Source organism: Eleutherodactylus coqui, chromosome 7 (assembly GCF_035609145.1).
Source record: "Eleutherodactylus coqui strain aEleCoq1 chromosome 7, aEleCoq1.hap1, whole genome shotgun sequence".
NCBI classification, from domain to species: Eukaryota; Metazoa; Chordata; class Amphibia; order Anura; family Eleutherodactylidae; genus Eleutherodactylus; species Eleutherodactylus coqui.
Genome location: NC_089843.1, coordinates 98,993,551 through 99,018,944, shown reverse-complemented (window position 1 = coordinate 99,018,944; position 25,394 = coordinate 98,993,551). Strand labels below are relative to the sequence as shown.

The window sequence follows — 25,394 nt, the reverse complement described above, 5'->3', positions numbered from 1 at the left end:
AATTCACGCTGCTGATCTGCTGTGGAATGTCCATTGTGCACACTGCGCAGCAGAATCTGACCCTTGTGTACGTGGCTTACAGTGGGGCGTCCATATGTTATGGGCCCCCGTGGCTAGCGGTTATTCGGACAGCTACAGGCAGTAGCCACTATGAGGCTGCCTGATGTCACACATGGTACAGCTAGAAATACAACTGCCATAGAAGAGCTAACAGTTCGCCATATGTTCTCATGTGATCTGAGCCAAAGTACACAGCTCCACAGCGGAGAACGTCCATCCACTAGTGACACTCCAGCTCTCTGCACTCACCATGCTCCTGTGCTGACTGTTACACTGATGACACTTCCCAGCCTGCATACACCGCTTCCGTCTCCCAGCTGTCCACCAATCACCAGCAGCCCACGTGTCACACTAAACAGCCTCATTATTCGGGCGCATGCGCAACAGCTTGATGTACGACTACAAAACTACATTGCCCAGTATGCATAGCGTGAGTGAGCGGAACCATTAACAATACGGGGGGAGTAATAAAGAACTTAGCGATGTTTTATAACTTTTAATAAAAGTAAATATAAAGCTTGATTTTTATATCATTTAGTAATATCATTTTCAAACGCGTAATGTAAGAATATGCCGTTTTGTGCGACAATAATGGGAAGTCCGGCGTCCCCTTTTCTTGAGCCATTCCGTTTCCATGGCAACCACTAGTAACAAACTGCTAGGAGCAAGCGGAGATCTGGAGAGCAGAGGAGGAGGAGGGGGCTGGTGACATAGAGGAGCAGGTACAGTTATTATATGGGGGGGCATTGTGCAGGACTGGGGGCTCTGCTCTGTACAACTCAGCAAGTAGTAATGGGGATCCTGCTGTCAACTCAAACAGCATGTCATATTAGTAACTAGGTCCTGGAAGTTCATTAGCATAAAAAGACAATGAGACATAAAGTGACTTTTGTGGGATGTCACTGGACTATGAGCGCGGTGCACCATGTCAAGGCTGAATTATGGAGCTCCAGTGCAGCCACTGCCACCTATATGCATTAAAGAAAAGCAAACGGACCGCCGAGGGTGTCGTTACACAGGACAATTACTGCCCAAACTGTCACTCGTTAGTGCAAATGTAAGTTACAGCTGTTCTATGTAAACACGGCCACCACAGGGTGAAGAGCGACAATTGTTGTTATTCAGCAACTAGCCAACAATTTTGGTGGAGATGTGCACTTGTTTGGCGTGCGCCTCCCACTGAATGCTGATTGGCTACTGCTTTTTTTTTTAACATTTAACACTTAATGCTTATTGGTTCCTGCAGACACATAAATAAGTGCAAGTGATCCATCCGCGACTGAACAGTCTCTGCTGGACTTCGAAAGAACATTGTTGCAGTGCGCGGGCCGCGGTTCGAAATCAGTTCACATGGGTGCAAGGCAATGTGAACTCGGCGCATGCACTCTGTAACTCTGGTGCCCGTGTGAAGCTTGCCTAAGGAAGTGATTATGTTACATTCATTCTGTTCAGGATTCCATCTGAATACTATTTTCTGCGATTAAGATGGAATCCTGGGATACAAACAGTGAATGTTGCAATAAAAACTATGTTTGGAATATGCAGCAAGAGAGCTCCCAGCCAAAACAACATCATAGACCAGATGTGTGCCATATGTCAAAGAAGGGGGGGGGGGGGCTTTGTTTAATTGAAGCATTTACACGTGGTTTGAAATCAACGTGAGATCTGCATCTCATTGTCTTCAATTGAAAATCACAGCTTTCTCCTTTGTCAATTTTGAAATTCATGTTTTGGAACGTGCAGCAAAAACCAAGCAATGAGGAGGAAATAACTGCCTGTGGAGCTCAGAGACAGGATTGTGTGGAGGTACAGAACTCCACATAATCGGAAAAAATGAAAAAATCTCTGCTGCACTGAAAGTTACCAAGAGCGCAGCGGCCTCCATGATTCTTAAATGGAAGATGTTTGGAACAACCAGGACTCCTCCTAGAGCTGCCGACACACCAAACTGAGTAATCGGGTGAGAAGGGCCTTGGTAAGAGAAGTGACCAAGAACCTAATGGTAACTCTGGCTGAGCTCCAAAGATCCTGTGTGCAGATTAGAGAAACTACCAGAAGGTCAACCATCACTGCAGCACTCCACCAATCTGGCTTTATGGCAGAGTGTCCAGAAAAAAGTCTCTCCTCAGTTAAAGACACATGAAAACCCATCTAGTTAGTTGTCTCGCTTGGACAACGAGGGTCCGTAGCGCCGATTTAGAATGACCACGACCGAGAGCATTGTTCCATTTAGTGTAGATGTCGGAGGAGGTACCTCCTTCGATCTGTTGCACCCACGAGCGTCGTGGACGACGAGGAGGCCTCCGCCATCCGGTAGGGGGTCGTCTCTTGATTTTCCTAGCAATTACTGCGGTTAGAGCACTGTGGGCTGGGACAGCTTCTGACAGGCGTGCAATATGACCAAAAAGTTTGAATCGTCTCCTTGTTATTGTTTTTGTGATTGACTCAAGCCCCGTTCAAGCCTGTATCTCGCTGTTTCTGATGAAGTTGAACCAACGGACACAGAGAATCTGGCGTTGGCATCACATGTGAAAGGACTCAAGACATTTAGTGGTTTGCGACAGCAAGGTCCAAGTCTCTGAGCCGTACAATAATATTGGCATTACGCAGGTCTGGTAGAATCGAATCTTTGTCCTGAGTGCTATGTTCTACCTCCACCAGAGTTTTTACAGGGACCTCTTCGCCAAGGCTGCAAGCGCTATTTTTCACAGGATGTCCGGAAGCGTCCTCCCATCTGTGTGCTGAACACTTCCGAGGTACACGAACTCACTGACAGTGTCGACTCTCTGGCCATTTACATCTAGGTCCGGAGGGGTTGCGAAGGCTCCTAAATTCTGCTGCATGGTTTTTTGCCAGGAGATGTGGTGCCCAAGACAGGACGCCTCATAATCAAACTGTTCCAATGAGTGTCTCAGGTTATTAGATGCGACGTCCAGGACTGCAACATCGTCGGCGTAGTCCAGTTCGGTGAAGTGGTCCTCCAGAAGAGTGACCCCATTACATTGGACAATACGCTGAAGGGTCCAGTCCATGACCCTGCAGAAGAGTGCTGGAGCCAAGACGCAACCTTGTTGAACACCGGACGAGGTCTCAAAATTAGCAGAGGTTGAACCGTTAATACGGACTTTGGTGGATGTGCCCTGATGCATGTCATTTAGTAGGTTTAGAAGGGATGTGGGGATGTTGATGCAACGCAAGGCCTTCCAGAGGGCTTCTCTATCGACCGAGTCAACATACGTTAAATTCTCTGTTTATCTCTGAGAGGAGCCTAAGAGCGAGTATGGCATTCGTGGTGGAGTGGGCTGCCATGAAGCCTGACTGCTAGAGTCTCCGCTTGGAGGTCAGGAGTGGTTGCACCCTTGAGAGTAGGACGTGCGCGAAGACCTTGCCGGGAACCGAAAGGAGCGTTATTGGCCTGTAGCTAGTGCATGCAGTTTTTGGGTCCTTTTAGAGGGCGATGATGATACCCTCCCTCCATTCAATGGGGACTTTTCCACAGGATCAGACGCGCAGAAATAGTTGATGTAGAGCAGTGCTTATTCGCTCAATTTGCGCATTTCAGCAATTTGGGTGGAATGCCATCTGAGCCAGCGGCGTGTCAGTGTCTACGTTTCTGAATAGCAGAATGGACCTCTTCCCGTGACGGAGCATCCGTAGGCACAGCATGGTCATCCACAGCAACGGATGCGATGTCGTCAAGGTCGTGGCACAGATTAGCCGGTGGGTGGTTCAGGGCGGATGAGGAGAAATGTTCACACCAGCATTGGAGTGTCTCGTCATAGTTGGTACAAGGGCTGCCATCGGATTTGTGGATTGGTGTATGCCGGCTGGTCCCTGAGGACTCTCGGATTCTTGCGACTGCTTTGTATGCTGCTCTTAGATTGTTTGACTTCAGACCCTCCTCAGCTTCATCAGCCAGAGCATTATAGTACCGCTCCCTGTCTTTTTTGGCTTTTGCCTGGAACACGCCCTTCAGCCTCTTACATTCTGCTTGATCATTCTTAAGATGGGCTTTCACCTTTGCTTCAATGACCTGCATAGTGTCGTGCATTAGCCAAGGCTGCCTACAGGGACACCGGTATCCAAGAAGGTCTTTGTGGCTTGACGGATAGTGTCTCTTGTGACATTCCAAGGTGCCTCTGGTTTATCTGGGAGATTGCCCAGAATGTGAAACCAGTTTTCGATTGGAGACCGGAAGTGACGTCAGACGCCAGTAGCAGCGCGCCGAGGCAGAGGCACGAGCGGGGGGTCTGAGGGAGACATCGGACCAGCGGAGGAGCCGATACCGGCGCCCAAAGGTGACAGGAGCCGGCAGGAGGAGTGCAGAAGCGGAGCGGGTCTCGGAGCAGCAGCAGGAGGGCAGAGTGACAGGTGGAGTGAGCGACCGCCGAAGCAGAAGCAGGTGCGGGGGCAGCAAACAGAGACCGGCAGTAGCGGAGGGGACCAGAACGGAGCAGCTGAGACAGGAGGCCAGAGAGAGCTGATAAGTATCTACCTCTACCTCTGTGTGTGTTTGTGAGCTGTGTGTCTTCTGTGTATCTGGTTAATTGTGTCTTCTGAGTGTGTGTGTGTGTCTGGGGGTCTAAGTGTTTGTGAGGGGGGGGGGAAAAAAAAAAAAAAAAAAAAATTTTGTGAGCGCGTGTCAGCGGGTAAGCGTTTGCGCGAGAGCGGCAGCGACTGAGCGGTTGCAGCAGCGTGTGAGCAGTTGAGTGGTTGCAGCAGCGGGTAAGGGGTCGCAGCAGCGGGTGCAGCGGGTGCAGCGGGTGAGGGGTCGCAGCAGTGGGTGAGGGGTCGCAGCAGCGGGTCAGCGGTCGCAGCAGCGGGTCAGCGGTCACAGCAGCGGGTCAGCGGTTGCAGCAGCGGTTGAAGCAGCGGGTGAGCGGTTATAGCAGGGTGTGAGCGGTTGCAGCAGCGGGTCAGCGGTTGCAGCAGCGGTTGCAGCAGCGGGTCAGCGGTTATAGCAGGGTGTGAGAGGTTGCAGCAGCGGGTCAGTGGTTGCAGCAGCGGGTCAGCGGTTGAGCGGTTGCAGCAGCGCGTGAGCGGAGTGTGAACAAGTCTATCTTCACTACTTCCACAAGTAAATTGTAGATCCCCATTAGAATGAGCTCCATGCCTGGCAATGTCATCCAGTGTGCTACTTGTGCAATGTATGCGGTCCTTGATCAGCCGATCGAGGGTGCATACTGTTGCGCAAGATGCGTGCACGTCGAACATTTAGAAGCCCAAATTCTGGATCTAAATGGGCAACTGGCAACACTGAGAGCCATTGACATCATGGAAAGGAGTTTGGTGCTCACTGAGCAGGCACTCGCTGGGGTAGAGGCGGGGGCGGACGGTAGTACGGAAGAGCAGGGGGAGCAGGCAGTCAGCTGGGTGACAGAAAGAAGGAGGGATAGAGGGAAGAGAACCAGGGAGGCTAGTCCTGAACTGGCACAACCCAACAAATTTGCAAGATTGGCAGATGAGGGGGATGCCATTACAGAGCCAGCACCGCTGCAGCACGACACGCCCTCTGAACGCCAGGGGGATGACTGCTCCAGTGAGACGGGGACGGGGAGCGCAGGGCAGGCTAGACAGGTTCTAGTGGTGGGGGACTCAATTATTAGGGGGACAGAGAGGGCAATCTGCCATAAAGACCAGGATCGTCGAACGGTGTGTTGTCTTCCTGGCGCTCGAGTTCGACACATCGCGGATCGGATTGACAGATTACTGGGAGGGGCTGGTGAGGATCCAGCAGTCATGGTGCACGTTGGCACCAATGAACAAGTTAGAGGTCAATGGAGGGCCCTCAAAAATGATTTCAGGGACTTAGGGTCCAAGCTCAGGGCGAGGACCTCCAGGGTAGTTTTCTCGGAAATACTACCTGTACCTAAAGCCACACTAGAAAGGCAGCAGGACCTTAGGGAGGTAAACAAGTGGCTCCGGAGTTGGTGTAAGAAGGAGGGATTTGGGTTCCTGGAGAACTGGGCTGACTTTGCGGTCGGCTACAGGCTCTACCGTAGGGACGGGCTGCATCTAAATGGGGAGGGTGCAGCTGTGCTGGGGGAAAAGATGGCTAGAAGGCTGGAGGAGTGTTTAAACTAGGGACTGGGGGGGAGGGCAAAATGAGATATGGTGGGGTAGCCAGTGTAATTAGCGATCTGGATCCAAGCAAAGGGAATGGGGGACGAGCAGGGGGTGGGGTTAGTACAGTTAGAACTGATAGATCAGCCATAAGTACGAATAGCAACAAAACAAATTTAAAAAACAAAAAAAATGATATAAATTGTATGATCACGAATGCACGAAGTCTGATCGGTAAAGTGGGCGAGCTTGAAGCAAGAATGACTGATGAAAGTTATGATATAGTCGGAATTACTGAAACATGGCTTGATGATAAGTGCGATTGGGCGGTGAATTTGCAGGGGTACAATCTCTTCAGAAGAGACCGAAGGAACCAGAAAGGGGGAGGGGTATGTCTGTACGTCAAATCGAACTTGAAGCCGAGGCTACGGGAGGATATAGGGGTAGGAGACGAACAGGTGGAATCTCTGTGGGTAGAAATACAGGGAGGAAAAAATAACAAAATCCTGATAGGGGTCTTCTATCGACCACCAAAAGCAACAGAAGAAACTGAAGACTTACTACTAAGGCAGATAGATGAGGTGTCAAAACGAAACGAAGTAATTATCATGGGGGACTTTAATTACCCAGATATAACATGGGAGAACGAAACCTGCAAATCTCATAGGGGTGATAAGTTCTTGAGAGTAATTAAAGACAATTACCTGAACCAACTTGTGCAGGAACCAACAAGAGGGAGAGCCATTCTGGACCTAGTACTAACTAACAAACCGGAACGTATAAGGGGGGTGCAGGTTGAGGGGCACTTGGGGAACAGCGACCACAATATAATCAACTTCCAGCTGTCAGTCAATAGGAAGCCTTATCAGGGAGAGACAAAGAAACTAAACTTTAGTAAAGCAAAATTTGATGAGCTTAGAACTACTATCGGTAACATTAATTGGGACAACATCCTCAAAAATATCGGTATAGAGGACAAATGGGAAAAGTTCAAAAGGATCCTAATCACCTCATGTGAGCAGTTCATTCCCTTTAAAAATAAAAGAAACTCAGCTAAAAGGAAACCAATGTGGCTCGACAAGACGGTACGAGGGGCAATAAACGAAAAGAAGAAAGCGTTCAAACTACTAAAGCAACAAGGCAGCGAAGAAGCGCTAAAATCGTACAGGGAAAAAAACAAAATATGCAAAGATACGATCAAAACTGCCAAGGAGGAAGCAGAAAGACGGATCGCAAAAGAGAGCAGAAACAACCCGAAGCTATTTTTCAACTACATAAACAGCAAAAGGATTTGCAGAGAGAGCGCTGGCCCTTTAAAAAACAATGCAGGAGAAATCATTGATGATGACGAAGGGAAAGCAAATCTACTAAACAGCTTCTTCTCAAGTGTGTTCACCAAAGAAAAGGAAATGCCACACGAGATGCAGGGGAATAAAACGAACCCCTCACAAAATATCTCATACCTAACGCAGGAGGAGGTGCGGAAGCGTCTAAAGAAAACTAAAATTGATAAATCACCGGGCCCAGATGGATTACACCCAAGGATACTAAAGGAACTAAGTGACGAGATAGCTAGGCCGCTATACCTAATATTTCTAGACACTATCAAGACCGGAGTAGTATGGACTGGCGCATTGCCAACGTGGTTCCAATTTACAAAAAAGGGAGCAAAAGTGAGCCTGGCAACTACAGGCCGGTAAGTCTCACTTCAGTAACGGGAAAAATTTTCGAGGGGATTCTGAGAGACGCCATCGATGAGTACCTCAAGGAGATTAAGGGAATAACTCCTCACCAGCATGGATTCATGAAGGGTCGCTCATGTCAGACAAATCTGATCAGTTTCTACGATGAAGTAAGCTCTAAGCTGGACCAGGGAGAATCTATTGATCTTGTATATCTGGACTTCTCTAAAGCCTTTGACACCGTGCCACATAATAGGCTAATATACAAAATGAGGCAGCTCGGACTGGGCGAAAACGTGTGTAAGTGGGTAAAAAATTGGCTCAACGAAAGAAAGTAGAGGGTGGTAATAAATGGATCGTACTCTGATTGGACCACAGTCGCTAGCGGGGTGCCACAGGGTTCAGTATTAGGCCCCACTCTGTTCAACATATTTATCAACGACCTAATAGAGGGGCTGCACAGCAAAATATCAATATTTGCAGATGACACAAAATTATACAATATAATTAATGCAACGGAAGACAATGTGCGGCTACAAACGGACCTGGACAAGATGGGGGCTTGGGCAGAAAAATGGCAAATGAAGTTCAATGTTGAAAAATGTAAGACTATGCACATGGGCAGGAGGAACGGATGTCACAAATATTCACTTAATGGGGTACCGCTGGGAAAAAGTGATATGGAAAAGGATCTAGGGGTATTAGTGGATAATAGACTAAACTGGAGTAACCAATGCCAGTCAGCTGCTGCAAAGGCAAATAAAGTCTTGGGGTGCATTAAAAGAGGTATAGGGGCGAAGGACGAGAACATTATCCTTCCACTATATAAGGCACTTGTCAGGCCTCACATGGAATACTGCGTACAATTCTGGACACCGGTGCTCAGGAAAGATGTCACAGTGCTTGAAGGGGTTCAAAGAAGGGCAACTAAACTAATACATGGAATGACGGGACTGGAATACCCAGAGAGGCTATCCAAATTGGGACTATTTACTCTAGAAAAAAGAAGGTTAAGAGGCGACCAAATAACCATGTATAAGTACATGAGGGGACAACACATGGATCTCTCCCGTGATCTGTTTACATCCAGGACCACGACGGTAACAAGAGGACATCCGCTACGATTAGAGGAAAGTAGGTTTCATCACCAGCACAGAAAGGGGTTCTTTACTGTAAGAGCAGTTAGACTGTGGAACTCTCTACCGGAGGAAGTGGTGATGGCAAAATCGATAGAGGAGTTTAAAAGGGGACTTGATGTCTTTCTGGAGAAGAAGTATATTACAGGATATAAATATTAGGTTAAGTGTCAATCCTGGTATACAGGCAGGTAGGAACTATTAGGGGTTGATCCAGGGAACAGTCTGATTGCCATTAGGGAGTCGGGAAGGAATTTTTCCCCCAAAAGGGCTAATTGGCTTCTGGCCTTGGGGTTTTTTGCCTTCCTCTGGATCAACACAGTAGGATAGACAGGCTGGACTAGATGGACAATGTCTTCATTCGGCCTTACATACTATGTTACTATGTTACTATGTTATACTGATGTTTGAGTGCTGGATCTTCCCTTAGGGCATCACTTTCAGTGAAGATTGTGAACTGGTCTTATGGGGCGGAAGGAGTGGAACTGCTATTTCGGCAATCAACAAACAGTGGTCTGTGTTTGCTGGAGCTTTAGCCCCGTGGTAGACTGAACTCGATTTGACAGAATTGCGATGACGAATGAGTATGTGGTCCAATTCCTTTTCTTGTACATCCATCGTTGGATATCCAGATAAACCTATGGATGCTACGTCTCTGGAACCAGTACCCCGCCAGGACACTGCTAGGCCCGTTGAGGCACAGAATGACAGCATCCCGTGTGAATTGTCGCTGGTTGGGCCTTCCCCAAAGGGTCCAACTATGTCTTCAGAGCCAAGAGTCCGAGGACCTTGGTTTGCGTTCAGGTCGCTGAGCACTATGAGTACATCATGCGGAGGCACGGACTGCATGGTGGTGGCGAGCTGGTCGTAAAAGGCATCTGTGTCTGTAACTGTGTTTTCTTCAGTTGGTGCATATGCCACAATAATGGACATGTGGCCGTGACGATGAACGGACCTGGCGTACAGCAGATGCAGAGAGATCGGATGCCACATTACTATAGACTGACTTAAGGGAGGGCGAAGGATCAGTGCCACTCACTGGGTGTGGTCCGAGCCACCAGAGTGTAATATGGTGGTGCCATTAACCTCACGCTGGTCACGATGCAGTAGAAAAACTTCGGTGATGCCAGCTACTGTGATGTTATATCTAGCCAGTTTGTTGCTGAGTGCCACCTGGAAGGCAGTCCCATTCAGGGTAAGGACATTCCATGTGGCGAAATGGGTGACTGAATGCAGGTCAGTTCTCGGGACCCGGTGATCAACCTTCATCCAGAAAGGGCCGTCCCGAATTGGAGTTTACCAAAAAGCACCTACAGGACTCTCAGACTGAGAAACAAAGGTCTCTGGTCTCATGAAACCCACATTTTACTTTTTAGCCTCATTTCTAAGTCTTATGACTGGAGAAAACCAGGCACTGCTCATCATCTGCACAATACCATCCCTACACTGGATTGGGTGAAAACGTATATAATTGGGTTAGAAATTGGCTCAATGATAGAAAGCAGAGGGTGGTAATAAATGGCTCATACTCCGATTGGGCCACAGTCACTAGTGGGGTGCCACAAGGTTCAGTATTGGGCCCCATTCTGTTCAATATATTTATCAACGACCTGATAGAGGGGCTGCACAGCAAAATTTCAATATTTGCAGATGACACAAAATTATACAATATAATTAATGCAACGGAGGACAATGTACGGCTACAAACTGACCTAGATTAGCTAGGGCAGAAAAATGGCAAATGAAGTTCAATGTTGATAAATGTAAGGTTATGCACATGGGCAGCAAGAATGGATGTTACCAATATTTGCTTTATGGGGTACCGCTAGGAAAGAGTGATATGGAAAAAGACCTGGGGGTACTAGTGGACTATAGACTAAACTGGAGTAACCAATGCCAATCAGCTGCTGCAAAGGCAAATAAAGTTTTGGGATGCATTAAAAGAGGTATACGGGCGAAGGACGAGAACATTATCCTTCCATTATATAAGGCACTTGTCAGGCCTCACATGGAATACTGCATACAGTTCTGGTCACCGGTGCTCAGGAAAGATGTTACGGTATTGGAGGGGGTTCAAAGAAGGGCAACTAAACTAATACATGGAATGAAGGGACTGGAATACCCAGAGAGGCTATCCAAATTGGGACTATTTACTCTAGAAAAAAGAAGGTTAAGAGGCGACCAAATAACCATGTATAAGTACATGAGGGGACAATACAAGGATCTCTCCCAGGATTTGTTTATACCCAGGACTGCAACGGTAACAAGAGGGCATCCGCTACGTTTATAGGAAAGCAGGTTTCATCACCAACATAGAAAGGGATTCTTTACTGTTAGAGCAGCTAGACTGTGGAACTCTCTGCCTGAGGACGTAGTGATGGCAAAATCCTTAGAGGAGTTTAAAAGGGGACTTGATGTCTTTCTGGAGAGGAAGGATATTATAGGCTATAAATCTAAGATTATTTGTTAATCCGGTTATACAGGCAGGTAGGAACTATTAGGGGTTGATCCAGGGAACAGTCTGATTGCCATTAGGGAGTCGGGAAGGAATTTTTTCCCCAAAAGGGCTAATTGGCTTCTGCTCTTGGGGTTTTTTGCCTTCCTCTGGATCAACAAAACAGGAGGCTAGACAAGCTGGACTAGATGGACATTGTCTTCATTCAGCCTTACGAACTATGTTACTATGTTACAGTGAAGCATGGTGGTGGCAGCATCATGCTGTAGGGGTGTTTCTCGGCAGCTGGGACAGGGAGACTGGTCAGGTTGATGGAAAGCTTAATGGAGCAAAGCACAGAGATATTCCTAAAGGGGTTTTGTCATTTAAAAAAATAAAAATCAATAATTACTAGAGATGAGCGAGCACCAAAATGCTCGAGTGCTCGTTACTCGAGTCGAACTTTCAGTGATGCTCGAGAGTTCGTTTCGAGTAACGAACCCCATTGAAGTCAATGGGCGACTCGAGCATTTTTGTATATCGCCGATGCTCGCTATGGTTTTCATTTGTGAAAACCTGGGAAATTCAAGAAAGTGATGGGAACAACACAGAAACGGATAGGGCAGGCGAGGGGCTACATGTTGGGCTGCATCTCAAGTTCCCAGGTCCCACTATTAAGCCACAATAGTGGCAAGAGTAAGACCCCCCCCCCTCCCCCGCACTGTCAGCGTAAAGATTGTTCTCCTCTGCCACAGCTGTAACAGCTGTGGCAGAGAAGAACGATGTTAGCCCATTGAATTCAATGGAGCCGGCAATACAGCCGGCTCCATTGAAAGCAATGGACTGCCGGCGATCGCGGGATGAATTGTCGGGAAGGGCTTAAATATATAAGCCCTTTCCTTCAATTCATCCAGAAATGTGTAAAAATAAGAAAAAAAATATACTCACCTTGTCCCGGCAGAACAATGTTAGCCCATTGAATTCAATGGAGCCGGCAATACAGCCGGCTCCATTGAAAGCCATGGTCTGCCGGTGATCGCAGGATGAATTGTCGGGAAGGGCTTAAATATATAAGCCCTTCCCTGCAATTCATCCAGAAATGTATAAAAAAAAAAAATATATATATACTCACCTAGTCCCGCCAGACGGAGTTCAGCGCGGCCGGCTGCAGTCCTCCTGAACTGCTCTGAACAGCTGTGATTAGTATTCAGCAGCCGGGGATTTAAAATCCCCGCCTGCTGAATGAGCTGCCTCTGATTGGTCACAGCCTGACCAATCAGAGGCAGATCTCACTCACACCCATTCATGAATTCATGAATGGGTGAGTGAGTGCTGCCTCTGATTGGCTCAGGGGCAGCTCTCAGCTGAATGACCCATGAATGGGTGAATTCATGAATGGGTGAGTGAGTGCTGCCTCTGATTGGCTCAGGGGCAGCTCTCAGCAGGTCAGTGTATGTTGTGTCACTAGTGACGTAACGTTTACTGCCTAGAATGGAAATGCCGAGCTACTGCCCAGACTGCACATGTGCGCTATCTTGCCGTGAGTGTTCATATAGTATTGTCACGAGACAGCACGCATGCGTAATCTCGGCAATAGCTTGGCACTCCCTGCTAGGCATTGAATGCTAGTGATGTAGCGTACATTGACCTGAAGGAAGAAGAATGCCGAGAATGGACTCTTTGTCACTAGAAGAATTTGGACAGCTTGTGATGATGTGACCCGGGGGACTGCAGGAGCCAGGAGAAGATCAGCGAGGAGAAGATGTGGTAAGCAGACTGACGGGGGAGGAATAGGTAAGTATTTTTTTTTTTCCTATAATGACAGAACCCCTTTAATGAAAGCCAGATCCAGAGTGCAAGGGAGTTCAGACTGGGCAGTTACCCTAAGCCCCTAAGCGCACCGCCAAGACAACACAGGACTTAGGGACAAATCTGTGAATGTCCTTGAGGTTTTGATTGGTGGAGGTCTAGATACCAAGACCCCCATCTATCTTTGGAATAACAGGCAGAAGTGCTTAGTTTTCAGTACTGTGCCATTTGCTTTTATCAGTATTTTTTAGTAGAGCAGAAGGAAGTTTGGCAGTCACAGGGGCACAGCAATTGGTAGGTGGTATCAGCCCCAACTCATCAAAACTTTTGATATGTCAATGTAACAATTGCTAGGAGACGAGATAACAAATAGAACAAAGAAAGCAGGAATTTGTGGGCAGACGATGTAGGACAGAGTCTGGGAAGCAACACCCCCATACAGACTGCTGTCTGCACCCTCCACTTATTCTTCTGGGCTCTTCATCCACAAGAAGAAGGGTTTATTTGTTTTTTTAAGTGGTTGATACTACTTATAATATAGCCTGGAGAGCAGTATCCCATTCTGAAGGCTCTCAGGACATCTCTCACCATGACAGCCAAGAGAATGTCGCCTAAGTATTAGAAGGGTATTTCCAAGGAATTGGGCTACTTTCTGATGTCATTCCTTGCTTGCGTCAGTTCTTTCACGCGGACGATAAGCTTTCACATCAGTGCAGAAAACCAAATGCATACGCGACCATACATAATTCACTTCTGTGATCATATGCAGGTCTTCCACTGTGAAAATCTGCACGTGGAATCCGACCCGTTTCTGTGAGCCTGTCCTAAATTATAGTCGCAAATTGTCTTCCTTTTTTCTAATTGTAGTTGTAAGTGCAATTTAAAAACATTTTCTGCAATTTTAGACGGTAAAATCAATATATCACAATAAATATATTAAATAATTTAATAGTTTTTAAGGCCTCATGTCCACGGGGAAATAATATTTAGCAAATCCACGCGTGAAAAGAAACGCAAATCCGCATCCCATAGGAAAGTATTGATCATCCGCAGTTAATTAAATAGCCGCGGATAGTATTTTAAATGATTTGCGGATATTAAAAAAACGTGACATGCTCCATTTTAGTGCAGATCACGCATGCGGGAGCTCATAGAACTCATATCTCAATTGATTTCCCGCATGAAAAAAAAAGGACAATTATAGTGCATCCGCAGCAGAAATCTGTGCGGGCCTGATTTTCCCCGTGGATATGAGGCCTAAGTCTCTTAGGAAAGAGCCTTGCAGTTTGGGGGAAATGCACACTCTTAATTTCAAACTCATAGAGAGTTTTAACCTAAACCTAACAATTGTTGCATTTTTAAGATAAAACCTTATTTTGTCAGTGAAAACAGACTGATAGACTTGTATCCCACACTGCTCTTTTGTACATAAAAACTTTGTGATAAAGCTTTTAGGATCCTTTTAGACAGACAAGCCGATTCTCGTTTGAACGAGCGAATGAGCAAGTGACGTCACCGCTAACTTGTTCGCTCTTGTGCAGCCTGTTTAGAGAGGCAGATACATTGTTGGCTCGTTCAAACGAGAAATTGTTCAGAATCATTCATTCTTTCACATACACTGTAGAAGCGAATGAAAAAAATGATTGCTGTTTAAACCGAGTGATACGGAACGAGCCAACGATGGGTTTTATGATTACATAAAATGTACGACGAACCAAAAGTGAACAATTCTCATTCGTCTTTCAGTCGTTGGATCGCGCTTAGACCAAACGATTATTGTTCACTTTCGCTAGATGGGAATTAAAAAGATAAGAACTGTAGAGCCAGTGTGTTCTGTATGACGTCTCTGCCTGAATCATTCAGAAGTGTAGCTGCGCTGATTAGTCTCTCTTAATAATGTATGGTCGTGGTACTTGTGCTTATAAATAATTCCTTTGCTTTCCTTTGTCACTTTGTAGTTTCACTCATTTGTGATAACAAGGCTGATAGGATACAGATTAGTATAAATTATTCAGTCTATGATACAATTCTATCAGCCTCAGTGACACCTGTGAAAAGACACTTGGGGACCTTTCACACGGGATGGAATTTGTCTGCGCAGACATTTTTGCGCCACCATGTTATCCCCATGTGGCTTGAATTCCGCACCTGTTGTAATACCTGTATCTTTACTTCAAAACTGCAAGATTAAACTCTGCTGCGGAAAAGCTTTCTGCTGTGGAATTAAGAAAAAAAAGCAAAGCGTTCCACAGAACGTCTTGCACAGTTAGGTCTTTTTCATGCGAGCGTTTTTATGCAGCTATTTAGCCGTGCAAAAAAATTATGACCATCTGAAGCATTGGATTCCAATGCATTCTTTCAAATGGGCGATATATCGGCCAGACAAAAAAAAAATCTGCGTCTGAATTCGACAGTTGATGTTACACGCGGCCGAAAAAGATAAGTCTTGCCCTATCTTTTGGCTGCGATAAGCCAGCAACTCCTATAGAAGCCTAGGGATGGAGTTTAGCAGCGGCTAGCGCTGCTAAACTATGTCAGCTGCCTCTATTGAGCCATTTGAAGGATTTCTCCCGGCCTAAGGAATTCCGTGCTGCAGCGCCTATACATCACACCCAGCCGTATGAATGGGCGAGAAAATGCAAGATTTGGGCACGCCTTTCTCTCTCCTACGTGTTTTTCAGTGGCGATGCGGCCATTAAAAGAGGCCTTAGAAACACAACAAAATCTGCATCAGTGCTGTGCCCTCGGCTTGCTATTTGTGGGACAAGTTATATTTTTATGTATTAAAAAACTTTTTAAAATATTTAAGTGTGTTGAAGAAAAAATTGTGACTTTTTTGGCTGGGAGGGGTTTAGTTTTTACAGTGTTCATGTTGCAGTAAAAAATGACGTGCTCTTCACTTTGCAGGTCAGTACAGTTATGGCAATACCACATTAATATAGTTTTCTATGTTTTACTACTTTTTAAACAAACATTGCTTTCCCTTGCCATATTCTGAGACCCATAACTTTTTTGCTGATTGGACTGTCTGAGAGCTACTTTGATGCAGGGTGAGCTGTAGTTTTTAGAAGTAATATTTAGGGGTGCATACATCTTTATACATCAGGGTTTTTTTTAAATGCTTTAAACTTTTTTTATATTTTTAAAAACTTTATTAAATCTTTTTCACTTTTTTTTAAATTTAGTCCCCATAGAGGAATTGAACTTGTGATCACTTGTATGCTTGTACTCTGTACTACAATAGATCAGTATTGCAGTATATAGTACTTTTTACTTATGACTATTAAACACTACTATAGGCATCCATACATGACAGCCCTGGGAGTCTTTACTAGGCCACAGGCTGCCATATTAACCTACCAGTTTCTTGCAATCATATAAGCCCCCTCTTCCACACCCAACACCCTGTATGGCTGCTTTGACTGTGTTGTCTAAATAGTAAACGGATTGCAGTCGTCAGCTATGGAGCGGTATATTTTTTAAATTATTTATCAATCCAGATTTTGACATACCTTTTTGTTTTTCCGCCAATGTTGCTGTGTGTTGGTGATGTATAGGGAGAAAGGTGTCCATCATGTGAGGGTAGGGGAAGTCTGCCACTCATGAATACGAGGACTCAGTGCTCAGCTTTTATTGCAGCAGATGAAAAGTGATTTTATGAAAAATACTTCAAGAAAAAAAAAGTATGCAATACTACTCAGATGGGGCGACATAAACTTGGTGACCGATTCCCTTTTAATAGATTTTTTTTTAATGATACATGCCCTTTAAAATATTATCCTTTTTTCCCCTTAGGTTATAAGGTGTGTTCTCTCTACACTTTGCAACAATGCCTACAGAAGGAAAATCAGATATGGATAGGATCGGCCTGTTCCATGAGATGAGCTACATTAGTATAGGAGACAAATATGTCACTCCCTGCTCCAGTAAGTAAGCTTTATCAAGTTTTAACATGTATAATGCTAACTTCATGTCCATGGGCAGATTTGAATTGCAGAAGGTCCGCAGTTCAAGCCGCCCATAGGGAACCATGGGCGTCTGCACTTGAATTTAATGGAAGCCGTTCAATCCGCGACCTGTCCGCAATTGTCATTGCGGGCAGGCCGTGGATTCTGCAGCAAAGAAAGAGTTTGGGGGGAAAAAAAACTGTTCTGCGCATATGTGCCAGCCGGCACTCCCGCACACACCTGCAGTACAGAAAAAAGAAGACCCAGACACATACGCAGGGTCCTCGGCCATAGGAAGGGTCGATTCCGCTGCTGGCTCCCGCATTCATAATCCGACCCACCAGTGGACATGAGGCCTATGGCTTCATTCAGAAAATAATTTAAATAATTGTGTAAACCACTCGATAAATAGTGCTAATTAGAGATGAGCGAGCATACTCGGCCACGCCCCTTTTTCGCCAGAGCGCCGCGATTTTCGAGTACTTCCGTACTCAGGTGAAAAGATTCGGGGGGCGCCGTGGGTGAGTGGGGGGTTGCAGCGGGGAGTGGGGGGAGAGGGAGAGGGCTCCCCCCTGTTCCCCGCTGCTACCCCCCGCTCCGCCACGCCTCCCCCCGGCGCTCCCCGAATCTTTTCACCCGAGTACGGAAGTACTCGAAAATCGCGGTGCTCAATCGAGTAATTACTCAAAACGAGTACGTTCGCTCATCTCTAGTGCTAATCTTTTCCATGGGCTGAGTGAGTGGCGCTGTTTTTTTTTTCGCATTCAAAATTAACGATTATCGCTCAAATTCATTTATTTGAATGAATTTTGAGCTATAATCGTTACGTGTCAATTGGCCTTGAGAGTCCAGCTAAAGAAAAACCTATCTGTACCTACATTTCCTATGATATAACAATTATGAGGCATTTTTCTTTGAGCTCTGTGTTGTGCTGTTCCTCTTTTATTCCTCCTGGAAATGTATGTATAAATTGATAGTGTTAGACTATATATGAACATACCCTTTAAACATGACCCATTTGTTTCAGAACCATTTAATGAAGCTGCAAGTAAGAATAGACAGATGTTTCCTGGTGGTGCCAAATCTATGGAAAATACATTAGGTGGTTACTTTGATCCGCAGTTCAAAAGAACGTTTGAAGGTGAAGCCTACTCAGATCCATTAAAACAAAGGCGACAGTATCGTATGCAGCAAGCCAAGAAGAACCTCGGAAAAACATTCCTCCCATCTAATGGGGAAAAAAAGTCGTAAGTTAAATAGCCCTGGAATTTCTAGAGTCCTACATGATTGTTGACTGATGCGATGGTGCAAGATTAGTGTTGTGGTATGGCCACCATACCAGCATTGTGTGAGCAGGGGAGCACTTTAATTTTTCTAGTACTCAGAACAACCCTTAGGCATTGCTCAGGAAAAGTCCAGTAGCTAAAGTAACACTACGGAGAAAATGTGTACACAGTAGTTTACCTAACTTAAAGGGGTTGTCTATTTGTAAACTATTGATGGCCTATCCTCGGGATAGGTCATCAACAGTAGATTGGCGGGGCTGCATCATTGTAGACCTCTGCCGAACAGCTGTTTGCTGGTTTGGTGCAGTTGTGTACTAACCTGATTTCTGCAGTAAGCAGACAGCTGTGTTCTTATTGCAGTGGCCCGTCTTGGTATTGCAAGCCACGTTAACATTGAAATGAATGGAAACTTGGCCTGCAATACCAAGCTAGGCCACTGCAGTAAGAATGGAGCTGTCTGCAGCATGGCGAACACATGATCAGTGGGAGTCCAAGGTGACAGAACCCCACCAATCTACTACTGATGATATACCCTGAGGATATGCCTTCAATAGTTTATAACTGGACAACCCCTGCCTGATGTTACAGTGCTTTACACAAGGATTCTCTTATTGGTACTCTTAACACAACAAAGCTTTGGGCCTGCAACAAGGTATATACATTGATAAATCAAGTAAGGGGCCCATTAGCTGACTGCAGACTTCTGTAAACTGCAGTTTAGAGTCAGTTGCTGGCAGTGAATAGGCAGTCAATGGGAAAAACAGTAGGTAAAAAATGCATCTTCTAATACAAATTTTAAATGTTCCTTTGAAGGCAATATCATTGAATAGGCTTCATAGAAATAAATGTGAATTTGCATTAATTTCATGACCTGGCAGTTAGTAATTAATTTGCTGATTCTACATTCCAATTACCTCTTTATTGTTCCAACTCTACTATGTTGAAAATGTACGATGCATTATTTACCTGGATTCTCAGATCTGTCAAGTCCATATAGCCCTTCCGTATGTTGTCCCTACTATTGTCTTACACTTACTCCCTTACAATTCACATTTTGAAATAAAGTATTATATGTTTGAGAATCTCTGCCACTGGAAGCTATGAAGCTTCACCACAACTCAGAGCTAAGAACTCCTCAGATCTTACAAACACTCAGTCCCCTCCTCTGTGTCTTCCCTTTACTCCTTAGTTTTACAGTAATTGTAAAAATTGCTAAAAAAATAAATGCCAGGTGTAAATATTACTTAAATGTGTTTTTGTTGTTGGATATTTTAGATCTGGAGTTGGCAGCTACTATGGAACTCTAAGTGGTCCAATTCCAGCCTTAAGTGCAGCAGTGAAACCAAGAAAAGCTTATACTGCACCAGGGAAAAACTTCTATACCAACCCTTCCAAGCAGGGCACAGGATTTGGGTGATGTATTGTAGACTGTACGCCATAACTGGTCTCACACTGAGTCCTCATTACTGAACTAGTTTCTTCTTTACAGATATCCAAACATCACCATTGGCAAAAGCTATACTTATTCCTCGGACAATTATGACATATCCAAAGAGCTCATGAAGGTATAATCCTATGGATCTAGTGATTGTCCGCTCTTTCATGTTTTTGCTCTTTTCGTTTGACTCTTTTTCTGCTCTTGCCTTCAAGCAGTGTTTCTTATTAGCAGAATGGAGTGGCTTATATGTTTAATCTTTATAACCTTTATTGAATTTACAATACGAATTACATCATTTCATCTTTGCATCACATAAGGACGGGAAAAGAAGAAAGGCATATATATTAAAACGCAAAAAACATGTAAAACCTTTTTAGGGAAGGGTGACAAAAAAAAATTAGGCAAAGCAATACAGAACAAAGAAAAGAGAACTGCCCGTTATGCTGTAAGTCTCTCCAACTCGCTCATCATGAATCCATCGTTTTTACAAGGTCGAGCGTGATATTGATTCAAGAAACTTGGACTGATTTTGCACCTGTACAAATGTGATTTTTCTGCAAGTGCAATGCGTTTTTGGGAAAATGCTGTACATGCAAGTTTCACGCTCATTTTTCATGCATGTGAAGAAAAAATATCACATGTTGCTTCAGTACTTTTAATGGTAAAAATTGCATCTCACTTGCACGCACAGCACATGGCATGCAATATACAGCGACTGTGAAAGACTGAACGAGTGTTATTTGAACGAGCCAGCGATGTATCCGCCTGTCTAAAAAGGCTCCACGAAAGCAAACGAGCTAGCAGTGACTTCACCTGCTCATTCGCTCGTTCAAATGAGAATTGGCCCGTCCTTTTCATGCACTACTCATCAATTCTAGTGACAGACCATTAGCACACCTATCTGCACTATGGTATGTAGTAAAAGTAGTTAGAAAGAAGAAAAATAGATAAATTCTAAAATATTGCAGTTTTCCTTTTGCCCACTAGATGTCAGGACAACCTGCTGCTTATTCACATGGTTATTTCTATCATTAGTAGGAGTCATTTGCAGAATGCCAACTTTTGTCTGTATAAGCTAACACTAATAGTACTGTACATAATGATGTATATTCACCCGCTACAGCTGTCAAAGTATAAAAACTGTTGAAGTGAAAATTGGCTAAATGCATTAATAAATATGGCACATTTGAAGACAAACACGGAGTGTATTACTTCTGTGTGAAGTAGTGATATGTCAGTTTGTAGAAGTATTAGTGGTATACATTGATAGCTCTTCGCCAACTGTTTGACCCCACATATTTTCCTCAAAAGTTGCAGTCAGAGATTGCATTTACAATTCAAGGGGTGTGGGGGGGACGGAATAAACTTTGCATCAGTTTCTTGTATGAATATGCCTGCCTAAACTGAACGATAAATGATAAGCGAATGAATTATCAGTTGTTGTTCAATCGCTGGCAGCATTTACACTGAACGATTGTTGTTCACATTTGCATGATCCAGTGATAATCTGAACAATAGCCATTCCCTGTAAAAGGGTTCCTACTCATGGGAAGACTTGGTGTTATTTCACACCTAATTCAAATTTGTAGACAACATTACTAACAGGTAAAACATGTAAATATTTATATAAAAGATTAGATTAAAACATGGAATTGATTATAACCCAGAAAAATTGACATCCTTTATAAGGGCGAATGCACACGGCCGGGTCGGATTCTGACTGCGAGATCTCGCAGCGGAATTAGACCTCGTGCCTCGGCGGTTATCCCGGCGTACATGTGCGATGTCTTCCTCTCTGTGCTGTGGATGTGCCAGCTGGCGTGCTGCTGCACTTGCGCAGTGCAGATAATGATGCGCCGGCGATGACATGGATCTGCGGCTATTTCGAAATTGCCGCAGAAATGGCGGCTTCCATTTACTGCAATGGAAGACGTCCGTGCGAGGCTCACACTAGAATAGGACATGCTGCGATTTTTCCCTTGGGAGGGGAAAATCGCAGTTGATTTCCACTCGTCGGCATGGAAAAGCGTTTGGCATAGCATGCCTATGGACAGTATTTGCTGCAGGATGCGGAGGTGAACGCCCGCTCCATATCCCGCAGTGCAAATACGCCCGTGTTCATTGGGCCTAAAATGGAAATGCTCTTTGAAAATAACAGCTATTACTTTATGAATATTAGTGTTGTCTTTCTTGTTACGTCTTTATTACAGTATATCTTTTATCAATATCATCCACCATAATCCACTTCTCTTATAACCTTTAACTATGATATAATATAGTATTATGATGATATATAAATTAAGAAAAGCCCCGTCATATATGCTCATTAGATATTTTGTGCTTTCATCATAGAAAGAAATGGACATGCATAAATCAAAAGTTAAAGGCGGAGCTTTTAGGCTTAACCTTTATCCAAAGGAATATTTTGACATAAATCCTTACCGGTCTGACAAACCTTTACCACCACTGAAGAAAAAGACAGAGAAAAAAGTGACTGTGAACCCATTTAAGCCAAGCTCACCTGCTAAGTCGGTAAGCAGGACTGTTCTAGTACAAGCAATGTATAGTAAATACATTTTTATTGAAAGAAATGGAAAAAGATTGCAATACACTGCACTACCACTACTAATAGTGCGGCACTCGGCATATCGAATTATCTCCGGACCAGTCTAAAACAACCCAGGGGAACTCAAAAATGTTACCTCAAACAGTACCACCAACACGGGTTACTGAGAACAGAAATTGATGAAGAGTGCTATTATTTAAATATAACATTTAGTTGATGGATTAATATAAGGTACTTAGTAGTCACTATTTTTATAACTCATTAAGGGTCAAAAATATACATCACAAAAAAGGAGAGAAAGACCAATAACTGCATCTTCTCCTCTATACATTCCATTTAAAGTAGACCATATTCCTACATGAATGTAAATAAAGCAGCGCAAGTGTTCAAGCAAAAGCAGAATAGTGTTAAAATGAATCCATTAGGTATCAATTCATATTTATTTATATATATATATTAGTTGACTGGGTCTTTCAGGCAGTGATGTGCAGCACAGATTGCATTGTCTATGGAATTTTAAGTTAGTTACATCATTAGGCTTCACATCATTCAAGGCAAGATTCACATGGATTTTTAAAACTGAGACTTTTAAAACTGAGACTAAGGAACAAAGTGGACAAGATTTGCAAAAATGTCGGTCACGCTGCGGACAAGATGTGTTGAAACTGACATGCAGCGCGAAATTCAAATCCGCAACATGTCAATTTTGCAGCCATTTTGGCTTCTGACTCTCTTCTCTCTTTTCAGAGAGGTTTTCACAGTAGAATACAGGCTGAAAAGCCACTTCAAAATCTGCATTGAATGGTGCGGGTTTAGGAGCAGCCTTTCCGCTGCGGAATTTCCATGTTGTACCGCTGCGGACATTCCTAGAGATTTCCGCCCAGTTTGAACCCAGCCTTAGGGTTCTTACTTGAGACACAGGATTGAGCATTCCGTGAATGGAGGTGAAGTGTGCTGGAGATTCGCTTCCGGACACCAACCTCCATTCATAGTAAACAGGCAGTTGTTCATAGATGAATGACTGCCTGTTTACACAGGCCAATCGTCATTTGATTGTTATGCCTGCCTAAACTGAACGATGAACGGTAAGTGAACAAATTATTGTTGGTCGCTCAGTGGCTGACAATATTTATACTGAATGATATAGTTCAGTTTTACATGATCCAGCGATAAACTGAATGATGATTATTCTGTGTAAAGTCCTTAGACCAGAGTAACCCGAGGAACCACTGGTAATTTGTTTTATAAAGTTTGGCTATATTTGCTAACTCTTCTGGAATGTTCAAGGGGCTCCCGGAAGAATAGGAAAACTCTTTGTTAAGTCACCTGTTCAAGACTGAAATCATCCAGAAGGGTATTGCATGTCTAGCCAATTATCTATTGCTTCTCTATTGCTAGGTAAATACATAGGTTGCCACAACTTGCTCTACATTGTCCAGTATATATATATATATATATATATATATATATATATATGTATATATATATATTATTATTTTCTTGCTATTTCTGTTGCCAGGCAGGTGGCATGAAAGCTGGAACATTTGACCCGTATCCATCTCATTCCAATGATTCTTATGGAAAAAGAACTGTAAAAAGTGCAAATGTTATTAAAGGTGGGAAGACATTCCAGCCTCCACAAGGGCCAAAATCATATCCAATAAAAAGTATTTTGGAATCACATGTTATAAAGTAAGTGCCATGGATATAATAATAATGTGTTGCTGTTTACTGTATTTTCTTCTATTTTTCTTTATGAATTAACCCTTTTGTTATATAAATGGTGCTACTGTAATAGCTAGAAATATAAAATTTCTCTAAAAAATGTTGAGAAATTATTAGATTTTTGTATAAATTTAGTTTTGTAATGTCTATTTATGTTCCTTTCATTGCAGGTCAGTAAACCCAATGAACTACAAGACAGTAACTCTGACATCGTACTGAAGGCCAGCCCATTATTGCTATGTTTAAAGCCAATGTAAATGTAACAGTACAAAGACAATCCTTCTATAAAACCACCAAGACTTTATATTTATTTCTAAATAAAATGCAGACTAAACTTTATACATGCATTTTAAATGGTCACTAATTTTCAAAACAACTTGTGTTTATATGATAGCCAATGTGATACCAAGCAAAACAGCAATTGATTTACCTAAAATGAAATTTTTATGCTGAAAAATAACTCTGAAGTGCTCGCCACTAAGGGTCTCCCTTCTCCTTAATTTGTGGCCACTGTATGATGTCAAGTGTGTTGCTAAAAATGGCATAGTGGCAAAATGGGCAGTGGAGGAGATGGATGAGATATTGTGCTCATTGAAGTCAATGAGAGCATAAAGGAGAAGGAGGAGGGAGAAACATTTACGCACAGACTTGCATGCTGAAGCAAATAGTGACTAATTTGCTGCCATTTATTAATTTCTCTACTGCCCAGAAAGTGTTATTCCTCATGTACACACAGAGCAACTTATTCTGAAACTCATCTGGAAAGTTATGTAAGTTTTAAGGTTATGTTTTTTTTTTGTTTTTTTATTTGTTTTTATTAGGTAAATCAGGACATATCTTATCATTACAATGGTTTTTGATACTTTAGCATCATGGGTATAGAAGTCATCCTGATTCATATTTTGCATAACATTTTTATATAACTGGGGGGGAGAGGGGGAGGGGGGATAGGGCTGGGGTAGGGGGAAAGAAAAGGGAAGAAGGGGGAGAAGAGAAAAAAAAAAGGGGGGAGGGGAATGGAGGGGGGAAGACAGAAAAAAAGCAAAAACAATAATAATAATCCCCCTTGGGGGAGTATCAGCGGGATGGGAAGAAATCGGGGAGGGGGGGGGGGGGGGAGAGAAACACATGTATTAAACCGAACTCTTGACCTGTTCTGATAATAACATATTTAGTCTGTTGACCTTCAAGTTGGAGATCTTCGGAAAATGTGGAGACCCCACACGGCCACGGCACGACCAATGGTTC

The 25,394-nt window shown here is 44.0% G+C and overlaps 2 protein-coding genes across 4 annotated transcripts in view; one reads left to right on the top strand and one right to left on the bottom strand.

Moving 5' to 3' along the window:
• UFSP2 (UFM1 specific peptidase 2) overlaps positions 1-380 on the bottom strand; it is a 28,166-nt gene extending 27,786 nt beyond the window's left edge. For both annotated transcript variants that reach the window (XM_066573450.1, XM_066573451.1), the window contains exon 1: positions 310-380. In XM_066573450.1, the coding sequence (XP_066429547.1) occupies positions 310-357 (48 nt within the window). In that variant the 5' untranslated portion in view covers positions 358-380. The remainder of the gene's footprint in view (positions 1-309) is intronic.
• A 331-nt stretch (positions 381-711) lies between these two features.
• On the top strand, positions 712-24,485 carry CFAP96 (cilia and flagella associated protein 96). Of its 2 annotated transcripts, none has more exons than XM_066574663.1 (8): positions 712-782; positions 16,980-17,110; positions 18,159-18,378; positions 19,693-19,830; positions 19,907-19,982; positions 22,208-22,387; positions 23,941-24,113; positions 24,317-24,485. In XM_066574663.1, the coding sequence occupies exons 2-8, from the start codon at positions 17,014-17,016 to the stop codon at positions 24,363-24,365; spliced, it is 933 nt and encodes a 310-aa protein (XP_066430760.1). In that variant the 5' UTR covers positions 712-782; positions 16,980-17,013; the 3' UTR covers positions 24,366-24,485. The 2 variants fall into 2 exon arrangements, with proteins under 2 accessions (XP_066430760.1, XP_066430761.1); XM_066574664.1 differs by lacking the exon at positions 712-782 and adding an exon at positions 937-1,117.
• Positions 24,486-25,394: the final 909 nt, after the last annotated feature.

Bases quoted from the DNA above. Each gene is read 5' to 3' on its own strand.
- CFAP96 (XM_066574663.1), top strand. From the start codon at position 17,014: ATGCCTACAGAAGGAAAATCAGATATGGATAGGATCGGCCTGTTCCAT. The intron at 17,111-18,158 runs GTAAGTAAGCTT...CATTTGTTTCAG, and splicing joins ATATGTCACTCCCTGCTCCA to AACCATTTAATGAAGCTGCA. The intron at 19,831-19,906 runs GTGATGTATTGT...TCTTCTTTACAG, and splicing joins AAGCAGGGCACAGGATTTGG to ATATCCAAACATCACCATTG.